Genomic DNA, 16,760 nt, shown 5'->3' on the forward strand with positions numbered 1-16,760 from the left:
TTCCCAATTTTTTCCCTATTTTTTCCCATTTCCCCCCCATTTTTCCTCAATATCCCCAATGTCCCCCCCATTGATGTCCCCACTGTCCCCAGTCCATTTTCCCAATTTCTTCCCCATTTTTCCCCATTTTCGCTCAATGTCCCCAATCCCTCATTGTGCCCCAGCGTCCCCCCACTGTCCCCAATGTCCCCCCAATGTCCCCAACGTCCCAAATCCCCCCAATGTCCCCCCACTGTCCCCAATGTCCCCCCACTGTCCCCAATCACCCCAATCCCCCCAATGTCCCCACTGTCCCCAATGTCCCCCAATGTCCCCAATCACCCCACCGTCCCCAGTGTCCCCAATGTCCCCAAGGTGTCCCCATGTCCCCCCAATGTCCCCAATGTCCCCAATGTCCTCAATGTCCCCCCAATGTCCCCAATGGCCTCAATGTCCCCAATGGCCCCAATCACCCCAACGTCCCCAGTGTCCCCAATGTCCCCACTGTCCCCAATCCCCCCAATGTCCCCCCAATGTCCCTCAATGTCCCCAATCCCCCCAATGTCCCCCCACTGTCCCCCACTGTCTCCCAATGGCCCCAATCACCCCAATCCCCCCAGTGTCCCCAATGTCCCCAAGTGTCCCCATGTCCCCCCATTGTCCCCAATGTCCTCAGTGTCCCCACTGTCCCCAGTGTCCCCCCAATGTCCCCAATGTCCTCATTGTCCCCAATGTCCCCAATGTCCCCAATGCCCTCAATGTCCCCAATGTCCCCACTGTCCCCAATGTCCCCCCAATGTCCCCAATGTCTTCAATGTCCCCACTGTCCTCAATGTCCCCAATGCCCTCAATGTCCCCAATGTCCCCAATGCCCCCAATGTCCCCCCAATGTCCCCAATGTCCCCACTGTCCCCACTGTCCCCAGTGTTCCCAGTGTCCCCAATGGCCCCACTCTCCCCAATGCCCCCAATGTCCCCAATGTCCCCACTGTCCCCAATGCCCCCAATGTCCCCCCACTGTCCCCAATGTCCCCAATCCCCCCAGTGTCCCCCCCACTGTCCCCAGTGTCCCCGTACCTGGCGCTCCCCGTCGGGGGCACACCTTGCCCCAGGTGTGTCAGGCGCCCGGGGTGCAGCAGGGCCCAGCCCGGGGGGGGCGCGGGGGCGACGCAGCCGTAACGGGGGAACAGCCACCCCCCGCCCTGAAACCAGTACAAACCAGTACGGACCAGTATAAACCAGTATGGACCAGTATGGACCAGTATAAACCAGTATAAACCAGTATAAACCAGTATAAACCAGTATGGACCAGTATAAACCAGTATGGACCAGTATAAACCAGTACAGACCAGTATAAACCAGTAACCATCAATAACCCATCCCATTGAGTTATCCCAGTAACCCCCAGTTCATCCCAGTAACCCCCAGTGCAGCCGTAACGGGGGAACAGCCACCCCCCACCCTGGAAACCAGTATAAACCAGTATAAACCAGTATAAACCAGTATGGACCGGTATAAACCAGTATAAACCAGTACAAACCAGTATAAACCAGTATGGACCAGTATAAACCAGTACAAACCAGTAACCATCAATAACCCATCCCACTGAGCCATCCCAGTAACCCCCAGTTCATCCCAGTAACCCCCAGTGCAGCCGTAACGGGGGAACAGTATAAACCAGCATAAACCAGTTCAAACCAGTATAAGCTAATATGGACCAGTATGGGCGAGTATAAACCAGTATGGACCAGTATACACCAGTATAGACCAGTATGTATCCATATAAACCAGTATAAACCAGCATAGGCCAGTATAGACCACTAACCCACCCCAGTGACCCCCAGTTGATCCCAGTAACCCCCAGTTCAAACCAGTAACCACGGGCGACTCATCCCAGTCCCTCCCAGCCCCCTCCCAGTATAAACCAGTAACCCCCAGTCCATCCCAGTCCCTCCCAGTTTATCCCAGTCCCTCCCAGTAACCCCCAATCCCCTCCCAGTCCCTCCCAGTATAAACCAGTAACCCCCAGTCCCTCCCAGTTCACTCCCAGTATAAACCAGTAACCCCCAGTCCATCCCAGTCCCTCCCAGTTTATCCCAGTCCCTCCCAGTAACCCCCAATCCCCTCCCAGTCCCTCCCAGTATAAACCAGTAACCCCCAATCCCCTCCCAGTCCCTCCCAGTATAAACCAGTAACCCCCAGTCCCTCCCAGTTCACTCCCAGTATAAACCAGTAACGCCCAGTCCATCCCAGTCCCTCCCAGTTTATCCCAGTCCCTCCCAGTAACCCCCAATCCCCTCCCAGTCCCTCCCAGTATAAACCAGTAACCCCCAGTCCCTCCCAGTCCCTCCCAGTTTATCCCAGTCCCTCCCAGTTTATCCCAGTTTATCCCAGTTTATCCCAGTCCGTACGTGGGCGGGGCTCAGGCTGATGCTCAGGCTGATCGTGGCCGAGGGCCGGGCCGGGGCCGAAGGGGCGGGGCCAGAGGGGGCGTGGCCGGAAGGGGCGGGGTCATAGCGGACCACGGAGCTCAGCACCGTGCGGCCCTGGGGGTGGGAGGGGAGAGAGTGGGCGTGGCCCATTGGGACCACGCCCACATTGTCCACTCCCAAATATCAATTACTTGATCACGCTCACTTAGGCCACGCCCACGTTAGTGCTGCCTTTAAAGGCCCCGCCCCATTCTGCGTATTCCCTCCCAAGCCACGCCCACAAACCCCATGCCCATTTAGCCACGCCCTTCTCTCCAAACCACTCCCTATCACAAGGCCACGCCCATTTCTTTTAGCCCCACCCTTTCCCACCAAGCCCCGCCCACTCCTTAAGCCCCTCCCCTTTCTGAAGCCCCACCCCTTTCCCTACCCCAGCCCTACCCATCTGAGGTCACACCCATTTCCCCAAGGCTCCACCCCTTTCCTCCAAGCCCCTCCCTCTCCCTAAGCCACACCTCATTCTGAGTCCCCGCCCCTTTCCCTACCCCAGCCCTGTCCCTCTTTGGCCACGCCCATTTCCCTTGCACTGCCCCTTTTCCCTTTAAGCCCCGCCCTCCCTCATAAGCCCCACCCTTTTCCCCCAAGCCCCTCCCTTTCTCCGAAAGCCCCGCCCCTTTCTCCCAGGCCCCACCCTCTTCCCCCAAGCCCCTCCCTTTCTCTGGAGGCCCCACCCCTTTCTCGCAGGCCCCGCCCACCTTGGGGGCGTATCCCGGGAAGAGGCGGCGGGCGATGGGGGGGAGGAGCTCCCGCAGCGCCCCCTGCAGGACCAGGTCCAGGTGCAGCGAGGAGAGGGGAACCGCCCACGAGAGCACCTGGACAGGTGAGATACTCATGGGTTACACCGGGGATACACCGGGGATACACCTGGGACAGGTAAATACACCTGGGGTACACCTGGGATACACCTAGACAGGTGAGATACTCATGGGTTACACCGGGGATACACCGGGGATACCCCTGGGACAGGTAAATACACCTGGGGTACACCTGGGATACACCTGGGTTACACCTGGGATACACCTGGGACAGGTAAATACACCTGGGTTACACCTGGGATACACCTGGGACAGGTGAGATACTCATGGGTTACACCGGGGATACACCGGGGATACACCTGGGACAGGTAAATACACCTGGGGTACACCTGGGTTACACCTGGACAGGTGAGATACTCATGGGTTACACCGGGGATACACCGGGGATACACCTGGGACAGGTAAATACACCTGGGGTACACCTGGGTTACACCTGGACAGGTGAGATACTCATGGGTTACACCGGGGATACACCTGGGTTACACCTGGGATACACCTGGGACAAGTAAATACACCTGGGATACACCTGGGATACACCTGGGACAGGTAAATACACCCAGGTTACACCTGGGATACATCTGGGATACACCTGGGATACACCTGGGATACACCTGGGACAGGTAAATACACCTGGGTTACACCTGGGTTACACCTGGGATACACCTGGGACAGGTAAATACACCTGGGATACACCTGGGATACACCTGGGATACACCTGGGACAGGTCAATACACCTGGGATACACCCGGGTTACACCTGGGATACACCTGGGACAGGTAAATACACCTGGGATACACCTGGGTTACACCTGGGACAGGTAAATACACCTGGGATACACCTGGGATACACCTGGGTTACACCTGGGATACACCAGGGACAGGTCAATACACCTGGGATACACCTGGGTTACACCTGGGATACACCTGGGAGAGGTAAATACACCTGGGATACACCTGGGATACACCTGGGATACACCTGGGACAGGTAAATACACCTGGGGTACACCCGGGTTACACCTGGATTACACCTGGGACAGGTAAATACACCTGGGTTACACCTGGGTTACACCTGGGATACACCTGGGACAGGTAAATACACCTGGGATACACCTGGGTTACACCTGGGATACACCTGGGACAGGTAAATACACCTGGGTTACACCTGGGATACACCTGGGATACACCTGGGACAGGCAAATACACCTGGGATACACCTGGGACAAGTAAATACACCTGGGGTACACCCGGGTTACACCTGGATTACACCTGGGACAGGTAAATACACCTGGGATACACCCGGGTTACACCTGGGTTACACCTGGGATACACCTGGGATACACCTGGGATACACCTGGGATACACCTGGGACAGGTAAATACACCTGGGATACACCTGGGTTACACCTGGGATACACATGGGACAGGTAAATACACCTGGGAGTGACCCTGATACACCTGGGGTACACCTGGGATACACCTGGGACAGGTAAATACACCTGGGGTACACCTGGGATACACCTGGGACAGGTAAATACACCTGGGATACACCTGGGTTACACCTGGGTTACACCTGGGACAGGTAAATACACCTGGGATACACCTGGGTTACACCTGGGTTACACCTGGGACAGGTAAATACACCCAGGTTACACCTGGGATACACCTGGGATACACCTGGGACAGGTAAATACACCTGGGGTACACCCGGGTTACACCTGGGACAGGTAAATACACCCAGGTTACACCTGGGATACACCTGGGTTACACCTGGGTTACACCTGGGACAGGTAAATACACCTGGGGTACACCCAGGTTACACCTGGGACAGGTAAATACACCTGGGATACACCTGGGTTACACCTGGGATACACCTGGGACAGGTAAATACACCTGGGGTACACCCGGGTTACACCTGGGACAGGTAAATACACCTGGGATACACCTGGGATACACCTGGGATACACCTGGGACAGGTAAATACACCTGGGAGTGACCCTGATACACCTGGGGTACACCTGGGATACACCTGGGTTACACCTGGGACAGGTAAATACACCTGGGATACACCTGGGATACACCTGGGACAGGTAAATACACCTGGGGTACACCCGGGTTACACCTGGGACAGGTAAATACACCTGGGATACACCTGGGATACACCTGGGACAGGTAAATACATCGGGGATACACCTGGGTTACACCTGGGATACACCTGGGACAGGTAAATACACCTGGGATACACCTGGGATACACCTGGGTTACACCTGGATTACACCTGGGACAGGTAAATACACCTGGGTTACACCTGGGATACACCTGGGACAGGTAAATACACCCAGGTTACACCTGGGATACACCTGGGATACACCTGGCACTGGCCCCGCCCACCAGGACAAACAAAAGCTCCACATGTGAGGCCTCACCCCCATTTTAAGCCCCACCCCCATGGCGAAGCCCCGCCCCTTTTCTGTGACCTCCCCCCCCCCATTTCAAGGGCTTTACCCCATTGGAAGCCCCGCCCCCTTTTTGAAGCCCCGCCCTCCAATTTTTTGCTCCGCCCCCATTTTTTGAGGCCCCACCCCCATTTTTACCGCGCCCCCCCCCCCCCCCAAACTTTTGGGGTTCCAAATCCCATCTTGAAACCCCGCCCACATTTTTGAGGCCACGCCCCTTTTAAATGGAGCCCGTCTAAATTTTTCGGTCCCACCCCCATTTTTAGGGGTCCACCCCCTTTGCAGCCCCTCCCACATTGGGAAGCCCCGCCCCCTCAGTTGGAAGTCCCGCCCATTTTGTGATGCCCCACCCACCATGTGATGCTCCGCCCACCCCCTCTAAAAAACCCTGCCGACCCCCTCGAAGCCCCGCCCACCCCTCGAAGCCCCGCCCACCTCGTGATGCTCCGCCCACCCCCCTCGAAGCTCCGCCTCCTCCCGCAGCTCCCGCCCGAACTGCGCCGAGAAGAGCGGGAACTGGAACACGTCAGGGCAGGGCTGGAAAACGGGAAATTCACCCCAAAAATCACCCAGAGAACCCCAAAAACACCAAAAAACCAAAATCCCGAAAATCCCCAAAAAATCCCAAAAAAATCCCAAAAAATCCCCAAAAAATCCCAAAAATCCCCCCCAAAAATCCCAAAAACAAAAATCAAAACAAAACAAATAAATCACCCAAAAACCCCAAAACCCAAAAAATCCCAAAAACAAAAAATCCCCCAAAAAATCCCAAAAAATCTCTCAAAAAATGAACGAAAATCCGCAAAACCCATGCAGGCGAAAACGAAAATTCCACCCCAAAAATCACCCAAGAAGAACCCCAAAAACACCAAAAAACAACAAAATCCCAAAATTCCCAAAAAATCCCCCAAAATTCCCAAAAAATCCCAAAAAAATCCCAAAAATCCCCTAAAAAATCCCAAAAAAATCCCCAAAAAATCCCCCAAAAAATCCCCAAAAAATCCCCCCAAAAATCCAAAAAAACCCAAAAAAATCACCCAAAAATTCCCCAAAATCCCAAAAAAATCCCCCAAAAAATCCCCAAAAAATCCAAAAAAATCCCAAAAAATCCCCCCAAAAAATCCCCCAAAAACCCAAAAAAACCCAAAAAAATCGCTCAAAAATTCCCCAAAATCCCCAAAAAACCCCAAAAAATTCCCAAAAAAATCCCCAAAAAATCTCCCAAAAAATGGGAACGGAGGGAACTGGAACACGTCAGGGCAGGGCTGGAAAACGGGAAATTCACCCCAAAAATCACCCAGAGAACCCCAAAAACACCAAAAAACCAAAATCCCAAAAATCCCAAAAAAATCCCCAAAAAATCCCAAAAAATTCCCCAAAAAATCCCCAAAAAATTCCCCCCAAAAAATCCCAAAAAATCCCCCAAAAATCCAAAAAAACCCAAAAAAATCTCCCAAAAATTCCCCAAAATCCCAAAAAACCCAAAAAATCCCAAAAAATCCCAAAAATCCCCAAAAATGAAGGGAGGACTGAACACGTCAGGGCAAGGGAAAACGGAAATTCACCCAAAAATCACCCAAAACCCCCAAAACACCAAAAAACCAAAATCCCAAAATCCAAAAAATCCCCCCAAAATCCCAAAAAATCCCAAAAAATCCCAAAAAATTCCCCTAAAAAATCCCAAAAAACCCCAAAAAAACCCAAAAAATCACCCAAAAATTACCCAAAATCCCAAAAAAAACCCCCAAAAAATCCCCCAAAAAATCCCAAAAAAATCCCCAAAAAACCCCCCAAAATCCCCAAAAAATTCCCAAAATCCCCCCAAAAATCCCCCAAAAAACCCCAAAAAATTCCCAAAAAATTCCCCCAAAATCCAAAAAAATCCCCCAAAAAATCCTTTAAAAATCCCCCCAAAAAAATCCCAAAATCCCAAAGGTCAGGGTGGTTTTGGGGTGATTTTTGGGATATTTTTGGGATGATTTTTGGGTGATTTTTGGGTATTTCGGGGGTGATTTTGGGGTGATTTTAGGGATATTTTTGGGGTATATTTTTGGGGTCATTTGGGGGTAAATTTGGGGCATTTTGGGGATATTTTTGGGGTGATTTTTGGGGATTTTTGGGATTTTTTGGGGTGATTTTTGGTGTATTTTGGAGATATTTTGGGATGATTTTAGGGATATTTTTGGGATATTTTGGGATGATTTTGGGGTGATTTTTGAGATATTTTGGGGATATTTTGGGATGATTTTAGGGATTTTTTGGGGTGATTTTGGGGTGATTTATGGGGACACTTTGGGGTGATTTATGGGGTATTTTTGGGGTTATTTTTGGGGTGATTTTGGGATATTTTGGGATATTTTAGGGATTTTTTGGGATTTTGGGGAGATTTTTGGGATGATTTTTGGGGTGATTTTGGGATGATTTTTGGGATATTTTTGGGGTGATTTTGGGATTTTTTTGGGGTGATTTTGGGGTGATTTTGGGATATTTTTGGGGTGATTTCGGTACCTCCTGGAACAGATTCTCCCGCAGGACCCGGCTGTAGTTGGGGTGCAGGTACAGCTGATCCCAGTCCTGCGGGAAAGGGCGGTTACTGGGACAAACTGGGACAGACTGGGACAGACTGGGACAGACTGGGACAAACTGGGACAAACTGGGACAAACTGGGACAGACTGGGACAAACTGGGAGGGACTGGGACAAACTGGGACAGACTGGGAGGGACTGGGACAGACTGGGACAGACTGGGACGGAACTGGGACAGGACTGGGACAAACTGGGAAGGTCTGGGACGGACTGGGAGGGACTGGGACAGATGGGACAAACTGGGACGGACTGGGACAGACTGGGAGGGACGGACGACTGGGACGGACTGGAGGGACTGGGAGCAACTGGGACAGATGGAAGACTGGGACAGGGACACTGGGACAAACTGGGACAGATGGGGACTGGAGGACTGGGAGGGACTGGGACAGACTGGGACGGGACTGGGACAAACTGGGACGGACTGGGACGGACTGGGACGACTGGGAGGACGGACGGATGGGACCAAACTGGGACGGACTGGGAGGGATGGGAGGACTGGGAGGGACTGGGACAACTGGACGACTGGACAACGGGACGACTGGGACAGACTGGGACAGACTGGGAGGGACTGGGACGGACTGGGACAAACTGGGAGGGACTGGGACAAACTGGGACAAACTGGGACGGACTGGGATAAACTGGGACAGACTGGGACGGACTGGGACAGACTGGGACAAACTGGGAAAATGGACAACTGGGACGGACTGGGAGGATGGGGGACTGGGACAGACTGGGACAAGACTGGGACAGACTGGATGGGACAACTGGGACGACTGGGACGGACTGGGGGACTGGACAAACTGGGACAGGACTGGACGACTGGACAGACTGGGACGGACTGGGACAGACTGGGACAAACTGGGACGGACTGGGAGGGACTGGGAGGGACTGGGACAAACTGGGACGGACTGGGACAGACTGGGACAAGGGACGGATGGGACAGTGGACAGACATGGGACGACGGACTGGGGACTGGACAAACTGGGACAAATGGAGGTCTGGGACGGACTGACAGATGGACAAATGGGACGGACTGGGGGACGGGAGGGACTGGGACAACTGGGAGGACTGGACAAACTGGGACAGACTGGGACAGATGGAGGACTGGAGGACTGGGACAGACTGGGACAGACTGGGACAAATGAGGACTGGGAGGGACTGGACAGACTGGGACAGACTGGGACAGACTGGGAGGGACGGGGACTGGGACAGACTGGGATGGACTGGGACAAACTGGGACAAAGGACAGACTGGGAGGGACTGGGAGATGGACGACTGGGACAGGCTGGGAGGACTGGACAAACTGGGACACTGGATGAACTGGGATAAACTGGGAGAGGTTACTGGGACAAACTGGGACAGACTGGGACAAACTGGGACAGACTGGGAGGGACTGGGACAAACTGGGACAGACTGGGACAGACTGGGAGGGACTGGGACAAACTGGGACAAACTGGGACAAACTGGGACGGAGACGACTGGGACAAGACTGGGACGGACTGGGAGATGAACTGGGGACAAACTTGGATGGGACTGGGACAAACTGGGACAGGACTGGAGGACGGATGGACTGGGAGGCGGGAGGACGGGGACAAACCGGGACAGACTGGGACAGACTGGGACAGACTGGGACGGACTGGGAGGACTGGGACAGAACTGGGACGGACTGGGAGGACTGGGATGGACTGGGACAAACTTGGATGGCTGGGACAAACTGGGATGGGACGGACTGGATGATGGGAGGACTGGGACGGCTGGGACAAACTGGGACAGCTGGACAGATGGACAATGGACAACTGGGACAGAACTGGAGGACTGGCAAACTGGGATGGAGCACTGGGACGGGTTACTGGTCCCTGCTCTGTACTGGTTTATACCAATCTATACTGGTTTATACTGGTTTATACTGGTCCATACTGCTCTATACTGGTTTATACTGGTCTATAACAGTCTGTACTGGTCCATACTGGTTTATACTGGTCCATACTGGTTCTGTACCCACCCAGGGGTTCCGGGGCCTCTCCCAGAGCTCAGGGCACTCACTGGGCTCAGTGCCCTGTACTGGTTTATACTGGTTTATACTGGTCAGTACTGCTCTATACTGGTCTATATCAGTCTGTACTGGTCCATACTGGTTTATACTGGTCCATACTGGTTCTGTACCCACCCAGGGGTTCCGGGGCCTCTCCCAGAGCTCGGGGTGCTCACTGGGGTCACTGCCCTGTACTGGTTTATACTGGTCTATACTGGTCAGTACTGCTCTATACTGGTCTATATCAGTCTATACTGGTCCATACTGGTTTATACTGGTCCATACTGGTTCTGTACCCACCCAGGGGTTCCGGGGCCTCTCCCAGAGCTCGGGGTGCCTCCGCCCGGTGCCGTTGTAGCCGTTGGTCACCAGGAGGTGCCCGAAGTGGCGCCGGTTGGTGACGTGCAGGAACAGCCCCTGGGGACACCCCAAAAACCCCCAAAATCACCTCAAAATCCACCCGAAATTCACCCTAAACTCACCCAAAATTCACCCTAAAATCGCCCCAGAATTCACCCGAAAATCCCCCAAAATTCCACCCTAAAATCGCCCCAGATCCACCCAAAATTCACCCTAAAATCGCCCCAAAATTCGCCCTAAAATCGCCCCAAAATTCGCCCTAAAATCCCCCAAAATTCACCCTAAAATCACCCCAAAATCCACCCAAAATTCACCCTAAAATCGCCCCAAAATTCACCCTAAAATCACCCAAAATTCACCCTGAAATCACCCCAAAATACTCCCAAAATCCACCCAAAATTCACCCTAAAATCGCCCCAAATCCACCCCAAATTCGCCCTAAAATCCCCCAAAATTCACCCTAAAATGCCCCAAAATCGCCCCAAATTCACCCAAAATTCACCCTAAAATGGCCCAAAATTCACCCTAAATTCACCCTAAAATCACCCCAAATCCACCCTAAAATCACCCCAAATCCACCCAAAATTCACCCTAAAATCGCCCCAAAATCGCCCCAAATCCACCCAAAATTCACCCTGAAATCACCCCAAAATCCACCCAAAATTCACCCTAAAATCGCCCCAAAATTCGCCCTAAAATCCCCCAAAATTCACCCTGAAATCACCCCAAAATCCACCCAAAATTCACCCTAAAATCGCCCCAAAATTCGCCCTAAAATCCCCCAAAATTCACCCTGAAATCACCCCAAAATACACCCAAAATCCACCCAAAATTCACCCTAAAATCACCCAAAATCCACCCAAAATTCACCCTAAAATCACCCCAAATCCACCAAAATTCACCCTAAAATCCTCCAAATTCACCCTGAAATCACCCCAAAATACACCCAAAATCCCCCCAAAATTCACCCTAAAATCACCCCAAAATTCGCCCTAAAATCCCCCAAAATTCACCCTAAAATGCCCCAAAATCGCCCCAAATCCACCCAAAATTCACCCTAAAATCACCCCAAAATTCCACCCTAAAATCACCCCAAAATACACCCAAAATTCACCCTAAAATCACCCCAAATCCACCCAAAATTCACCCTAAAATCACCCCAAAATTCCACCCAAAAATCACCCCAAAACACACCCAAAATTCACCCAAAAATTGACCAAAATCCACCCAAAATCCACCCAAAAATCCCCCCAAAATCCACCCAAAATCCACCCTAAAATCACCCCAAATCCACCCAAAATTCACCCTAAAATCACCCAAAATTCACCCTAAAATCGCCCCAAATCCCCCAAAATTCACCCTGAAATCACCCCAAAATACACCCAAAATCCACCCAAAAATCACCCCAAATCCACCCAAAATTCGCCCTAAAATCCCCCAAAATTCACCCTAAAATGCCCCAAAATCGCCCCAAATCCACCCAAAATTCACCCTAAAATCGCCCCAAATCCACCCAAAATTCACCCTAAAATCACCCCAAAATTCCACCCAAAAATCCCCCAAAATTCACCCTAAAATGACCCCAAATCCACCAAAAATTCGCCCTAAAATCCCCCAAAATTCCAACTTAAAATCGCCCCAAATCCACCCAAAGTTCCCCCTAAAATCACCCCAAAATACACCCAAAATTCACACTGAAATCACCCCAAAATTCACCCTAAAATCCCTCAAAATTCACCCAAAAATTGCTCCAAATCCACCCAAAATTTACCCCAAAATCCCCCAAACTTCCCCCAAAATTCCACCCTAAAATCGCCCCAAAATTCCACCCAAAAATCGCCCCAAATTCACTCTAAAATCCCCCAAAATCCCCTCAAAATTCACCCTAAAATCGCCCTAAAATTGCCCCAAAATTAATGCAAAATTCACCTCAAAATCGCCCAAAATTCCACCCTAAAATCCCCCTAAATCCACCCAAAATTCACCCTAAAATTTGAGATTTTTGGGTGATTTTGAGGTGATTTTGGTATGATTTTTGGGTGATTTTGAGGTGATTTTGGGGTGATTTTTGGGTGATTTTGGGGTGATTTTTGGGTGATTTTTGGGTGATTTTTGGGCGATTTTGGGGTGATTTTGGGGTGATTTTGGGGTGATTTTGGGCTGATTTTGGGGTGATTTTGGGGTGATTTTTGGGTGATTTTGGGGAGATTTTGGGGTGATTTTGGGGTGATTTTGGGGTGAATTTTGGGGTGAATTTTGGGTGATTTTGGGGTGAATTTTGGGTGATTTTTGAGGTGATTTTGGGGTGATTTTGGGGTGAATTTTGGGGTGGATTTTGGGGTGATTTTGAGGTGTTTTTGGGTGATTTTGGGGTGATTTTTGGGGTGAATTTTGAGGTGATTTTGAGGTGATTTTGGGGTGATTTTGGGGTGAATTTTGGGGTGAATTTTGGGGTGATTTTTTGGGTGATTTTGTGGCAATTTTGAGGTGATTTTGGGGTGATTTTGGGGTGATTTTTGGGGTGATTTTGGGTGATTTTTGAGGTGATTTTGGGGTGATTTTGGGGCGATTTTGAGGTGATTTTTGAGGTGATTTTGGGGTGATTATGGGGTGATTTTGTGGCAATTTTGAGGTGATTTTGGGGTGATTTTGGGGTGATTTTTGGGTGATTTTGAGGTGATTTTGAGGTGATTTTGGGGTGATTTTGGGGTGAATTTTGGGGTGAATTTTGGGGTGAATTTTGGGTGATTTTTGGGTGAATTTTGGGGTGATTTGGGGTGATTTTGGTGTGATTTTGGGGTGAATTTTGGGTGAATTTGGGGTGAATTTTGGGGTGATTTTGGGGCAATTTGAGGTGATTTTTGGGTGATTTTTGGGGTGATTTTGAGGTGATTTTGGGGTGAATTTTGGGGTGAATTTTGGGTGATTTTGAGGTGATTTTGGGGTGATTTTGGGGTGATTTTGGGGTGATTTGAGGTGATTTTGGGGTGATTTTGGGGTGAATTTTGGGGTGAATTTTGGGTGATTTTGAGGTGATTTTGGGGTGATTTTGGGGCTCTCACCTTCTCGCGGGCGCGGGCGCAGAACGCCATGTCGGGGTCCAGGTGGGCGTGGTCGAACACAGGCCCCTCCCCCAGCGGCCCCCGCAGCGCGGCCCCGCCCACCAGGTAGGCGCGGCTGACGTAGGGCACGTTCCACACGCCCCTGGCCACGCCCACAAAACGTGACGTCACACGGGACACGCCCACCATGAACCCCAACCCCCCCCAGGCCACACCCACAGCAAGCCCCGCCCACACAGGCCACACCCACAGACAGGTGAGGTTGGGACCCGCTCACAAGCCACGCCCATCTCAGGCCACGCCCACACAAACCACACCCATAGGTGACGCCCACAATAAAGCCACGCCCACCCCGGCCACGCCCACAGGCACGTGAGGTTGAGGACACGCCCACAAGCCCTGCCCACCCACCCCCATGGACACGCCCACCAAAGCCCCGCCCACTCAACCCAAGTAGCTCTGTGCCCAGCCGTGCCCAGGTGTGCCCAGGTGTGCCCAGGTGTGCCCAGGTGTGCCCAGGTGTGCCAGTCATGCCAGTGTCCCTAAGCCCCCAATTTTCACCAATTTTCCCCTTTTTTCCCCCCAGCCGTGCCCAGGTGTGCCCAGGTGTGTGCCCGGTGTGTCTCACCTGTGCCAGCTGTGCCCAGGTGTCCCTAAATTCCCAATTTTCACCAATTTTCTCTCAATTTTCCCCCCAGCCGTGCCCAGGTGCCCCAGGTGTGACCAGGTGTCCCTAAACCTCCAATTTTCCCCAATTTTCTCCCAATTTTCACCCAATTTTCTCCCAATTTTCCCCCTTTTTTTCCCCCCAGTCGTGCCCAGGTGTGTGCCCAGGTGTGCCCAGGTGTGTCCCCAATGTCCCCAGGTGTGCCCAGCCGTGCCCAGGTGTCCCTAAACCTCCAATTTTCCCCAATTTTCCCCAATTTTCCCCAATTTTCCCCTTTTTTTTCCCCCAGCCGTGCCCAGCCATGCCCAGGTGTGTGCCAGGTGTGCCCAGGTGTGTGCCCAGGTGTGCCCAGCCATGCCCAGCTGTGCCCAGGTGTGCCCAGGTGTCCCTAAACCCCCAATTTTCCCCAATTTTCTCCAATTTCTCCCAATTTTTCCCAATTTTCTCCCAATTTTCCCCTTTTTTTCCCCCCAGTCGTGCCCAGCCATGCCCAGGTGTGTGCCCAGGTGTGTGCCCAGGTGTGCCCAGGTGTGTCCCCAATGTCCCCAGGTGTGCCCAGCCGTGCCCAGGTGTCCCTAAACCTCCAATTTTCCCCAATTTTCCCCAATTTTCACCCAATTTTCTCCCAATTTTCCCCCTTTTTTTGCCCCCCAGGTGTGCCCAGGTGTGTGCCAGGGGTGCCCAGGTGTCCCCAGCCGTGCCCAGGTGTCCCTAAACCTCCAATTTTCCCCAATTTTCCCCAATTTTCCCAATTTTCTCCCAATTTCCCCTTTTTTTCCCCCAGTCGTGCCCAGCCATGCCAGGTGTGCCCAGCTGTGCCCAGCTGTGCCCAGGTGTCCCTAAATCCCCAAATTTTCCCCAATTTTCCCCAATTTTCTCCCAATTTTCTCCCAATTTTCCCCAATTTTCCCCAATTTTCTCCTTTTTTCCCCCCAGTCGTGCCCAGCCATGCCCAGGTGTGCCCAGGTGTGCCAGCTGATGCCCAGGTGTCTCAACCCCCAATTTTCCCCAATTTTCCCCAATTTTCTCCCAAATTTCTCCCAATTTTCTCGAATTTTCTCCCAATTTCCACCAATTTTCCACCCAATTTTCTCCCAATTTTCTCCCAATTTTTTTCCAATTTTCTCCCTATTTCCACCAAATTTCCCCCAATTTCTCCCAATTTTCCCCAATTTTTCCCAATTTTCACCCAATTTTCACCCAATTTTCACCAAATTTTCTCCCAATTTTCACCCAATTTTCACCCAATTTTCACCCAATTTTCACCCAATTTTCACCCAATTTTCACCCAATTTTCTCCCAATTTTCACCCAATTTTCACCCAATTTTCTCCCAATTTTCCCCAATTTTCACCCAATTTTCACCCAATTTTCACCAATTTTCATCCAATTTCAACCAATTTTCACCCAATTTTCATCCAATTTTCCCCATTTTCTCCCAATTTTCCCCAATTTTCACCCAATTTTCACCCAATTTTCTCCCAATTTTCACCCAATTTTCACCCAATTTTCACCCAATTTTCACCAAATTTTCACCGATTTTCTCCCAATTTTCCCCAATTTTCTCCCAATTTTCTCCCAATTTTCCCCCTTTTTTTGCCCCCCAGGTGTGTGCCCAGGTGTGTGCCAGGTGGGTGCCTCACCTGCGGTGCCCCTGCAGGATCTCCAGGTAGTCGGGGGCGCGGGCGTAGAAGCCCTCGGGGCTCAGGGCGCCCCAGAAGTTGGACCAGAGGTGGCCCGGGCGGGACAGGAGCGGGGCCAGCACCTGCCTGGGGACACCTGGGGGTCACCTGGGGGGGTTTGGGGACATCTGGGGGGGTCTGGGGACACCTGAGGGACACCTGGGGACACCTGAGGGGGTTTGGGGTGATTTTGGGGGGATTTGGGGACACCTGGGGGGTCTGGGGACACCTGGGGGTCACCTGGGGGGTTTGGGGACATCTGGGGGGGTTTGGGGACACCTGGGGGTCACCTGGGGGGGTTTGGGGACACCTGGGGGACACCTGGGGACACCTGAGTGACACCTGAGAGGATTGGGGACACCTGAGGGACACTGGGGACACCTAAGGGGTTTGGGGACACCTGGGGACACCTGGGTGACACCTGGGGACACCTGGGGACATCTGGGGACACCTGAGGGGGGTTTGGGGACACCTGAGTGACACCTGAGGGGGGTTTGGGGACACGTGGGGGACACTTGAGGGACATCTGGGGACACCTGGGGACACCTGGGGACACCTGAGAGCATCTGGGGACACCTGAGGGACACCTGGGGACACCTGAGAGTCACCTGAGAGCATCTGGGGACACCTGGGGACA

At 52.2% G+C, this 16,760-nt stretch overlaps 1 protein-coding gene across 1 annotated transcript; it reads right to left on the reverse strand.

Annotated features, from left to right (window-relative positions):
• Positions 1 to 1,035: 1,035 nt before the first annotated feature.
• On the reverse strand, positions 1,036 to 16,210 carry LOC135442081 (multifunctional procollagen lysine hydroxylase and glycosyltransferase LH3-like; the record flags this gene model as incomplete). Its single annotated transcript, XM_064701629.1, has 8 exons — positions 1,036 to 1,180; positions 2,390 to 2,524; positions 3,166 to 3,282; positions 6,172 to 6,273; positions 8,245 to 8,310; positions 10,654 to 10,770; positions 13,776 to 13,917; positions 16,085 to 16,210. Coding segments are annotated over 8 exons (950 nt in total), but the record flags the coding sequence as incomplete, so codon positions are not given.
• Between the last annotated feature and the right edge of the window lie 550 nt (positions 16,211 to 16,760).

Source organism: Zonotrichia leucophrys, unplaced genomic scaffold (genome assembly GCF_028769735.1).
Source record: "Zonotrichia leucophrys gambelii isolate GWCS_2022_RI unplaced genomic scaffold, RI_Zleu_2.0 Scaffold_1029_17325, whole genome shotgun sequence".
Lineage (NCBI taxonomy): Eukaryota > Metazoa > Chordata > Aves > Passeriformes > Passerellidae > Zonotrichia > Zonotrichia leucophrys.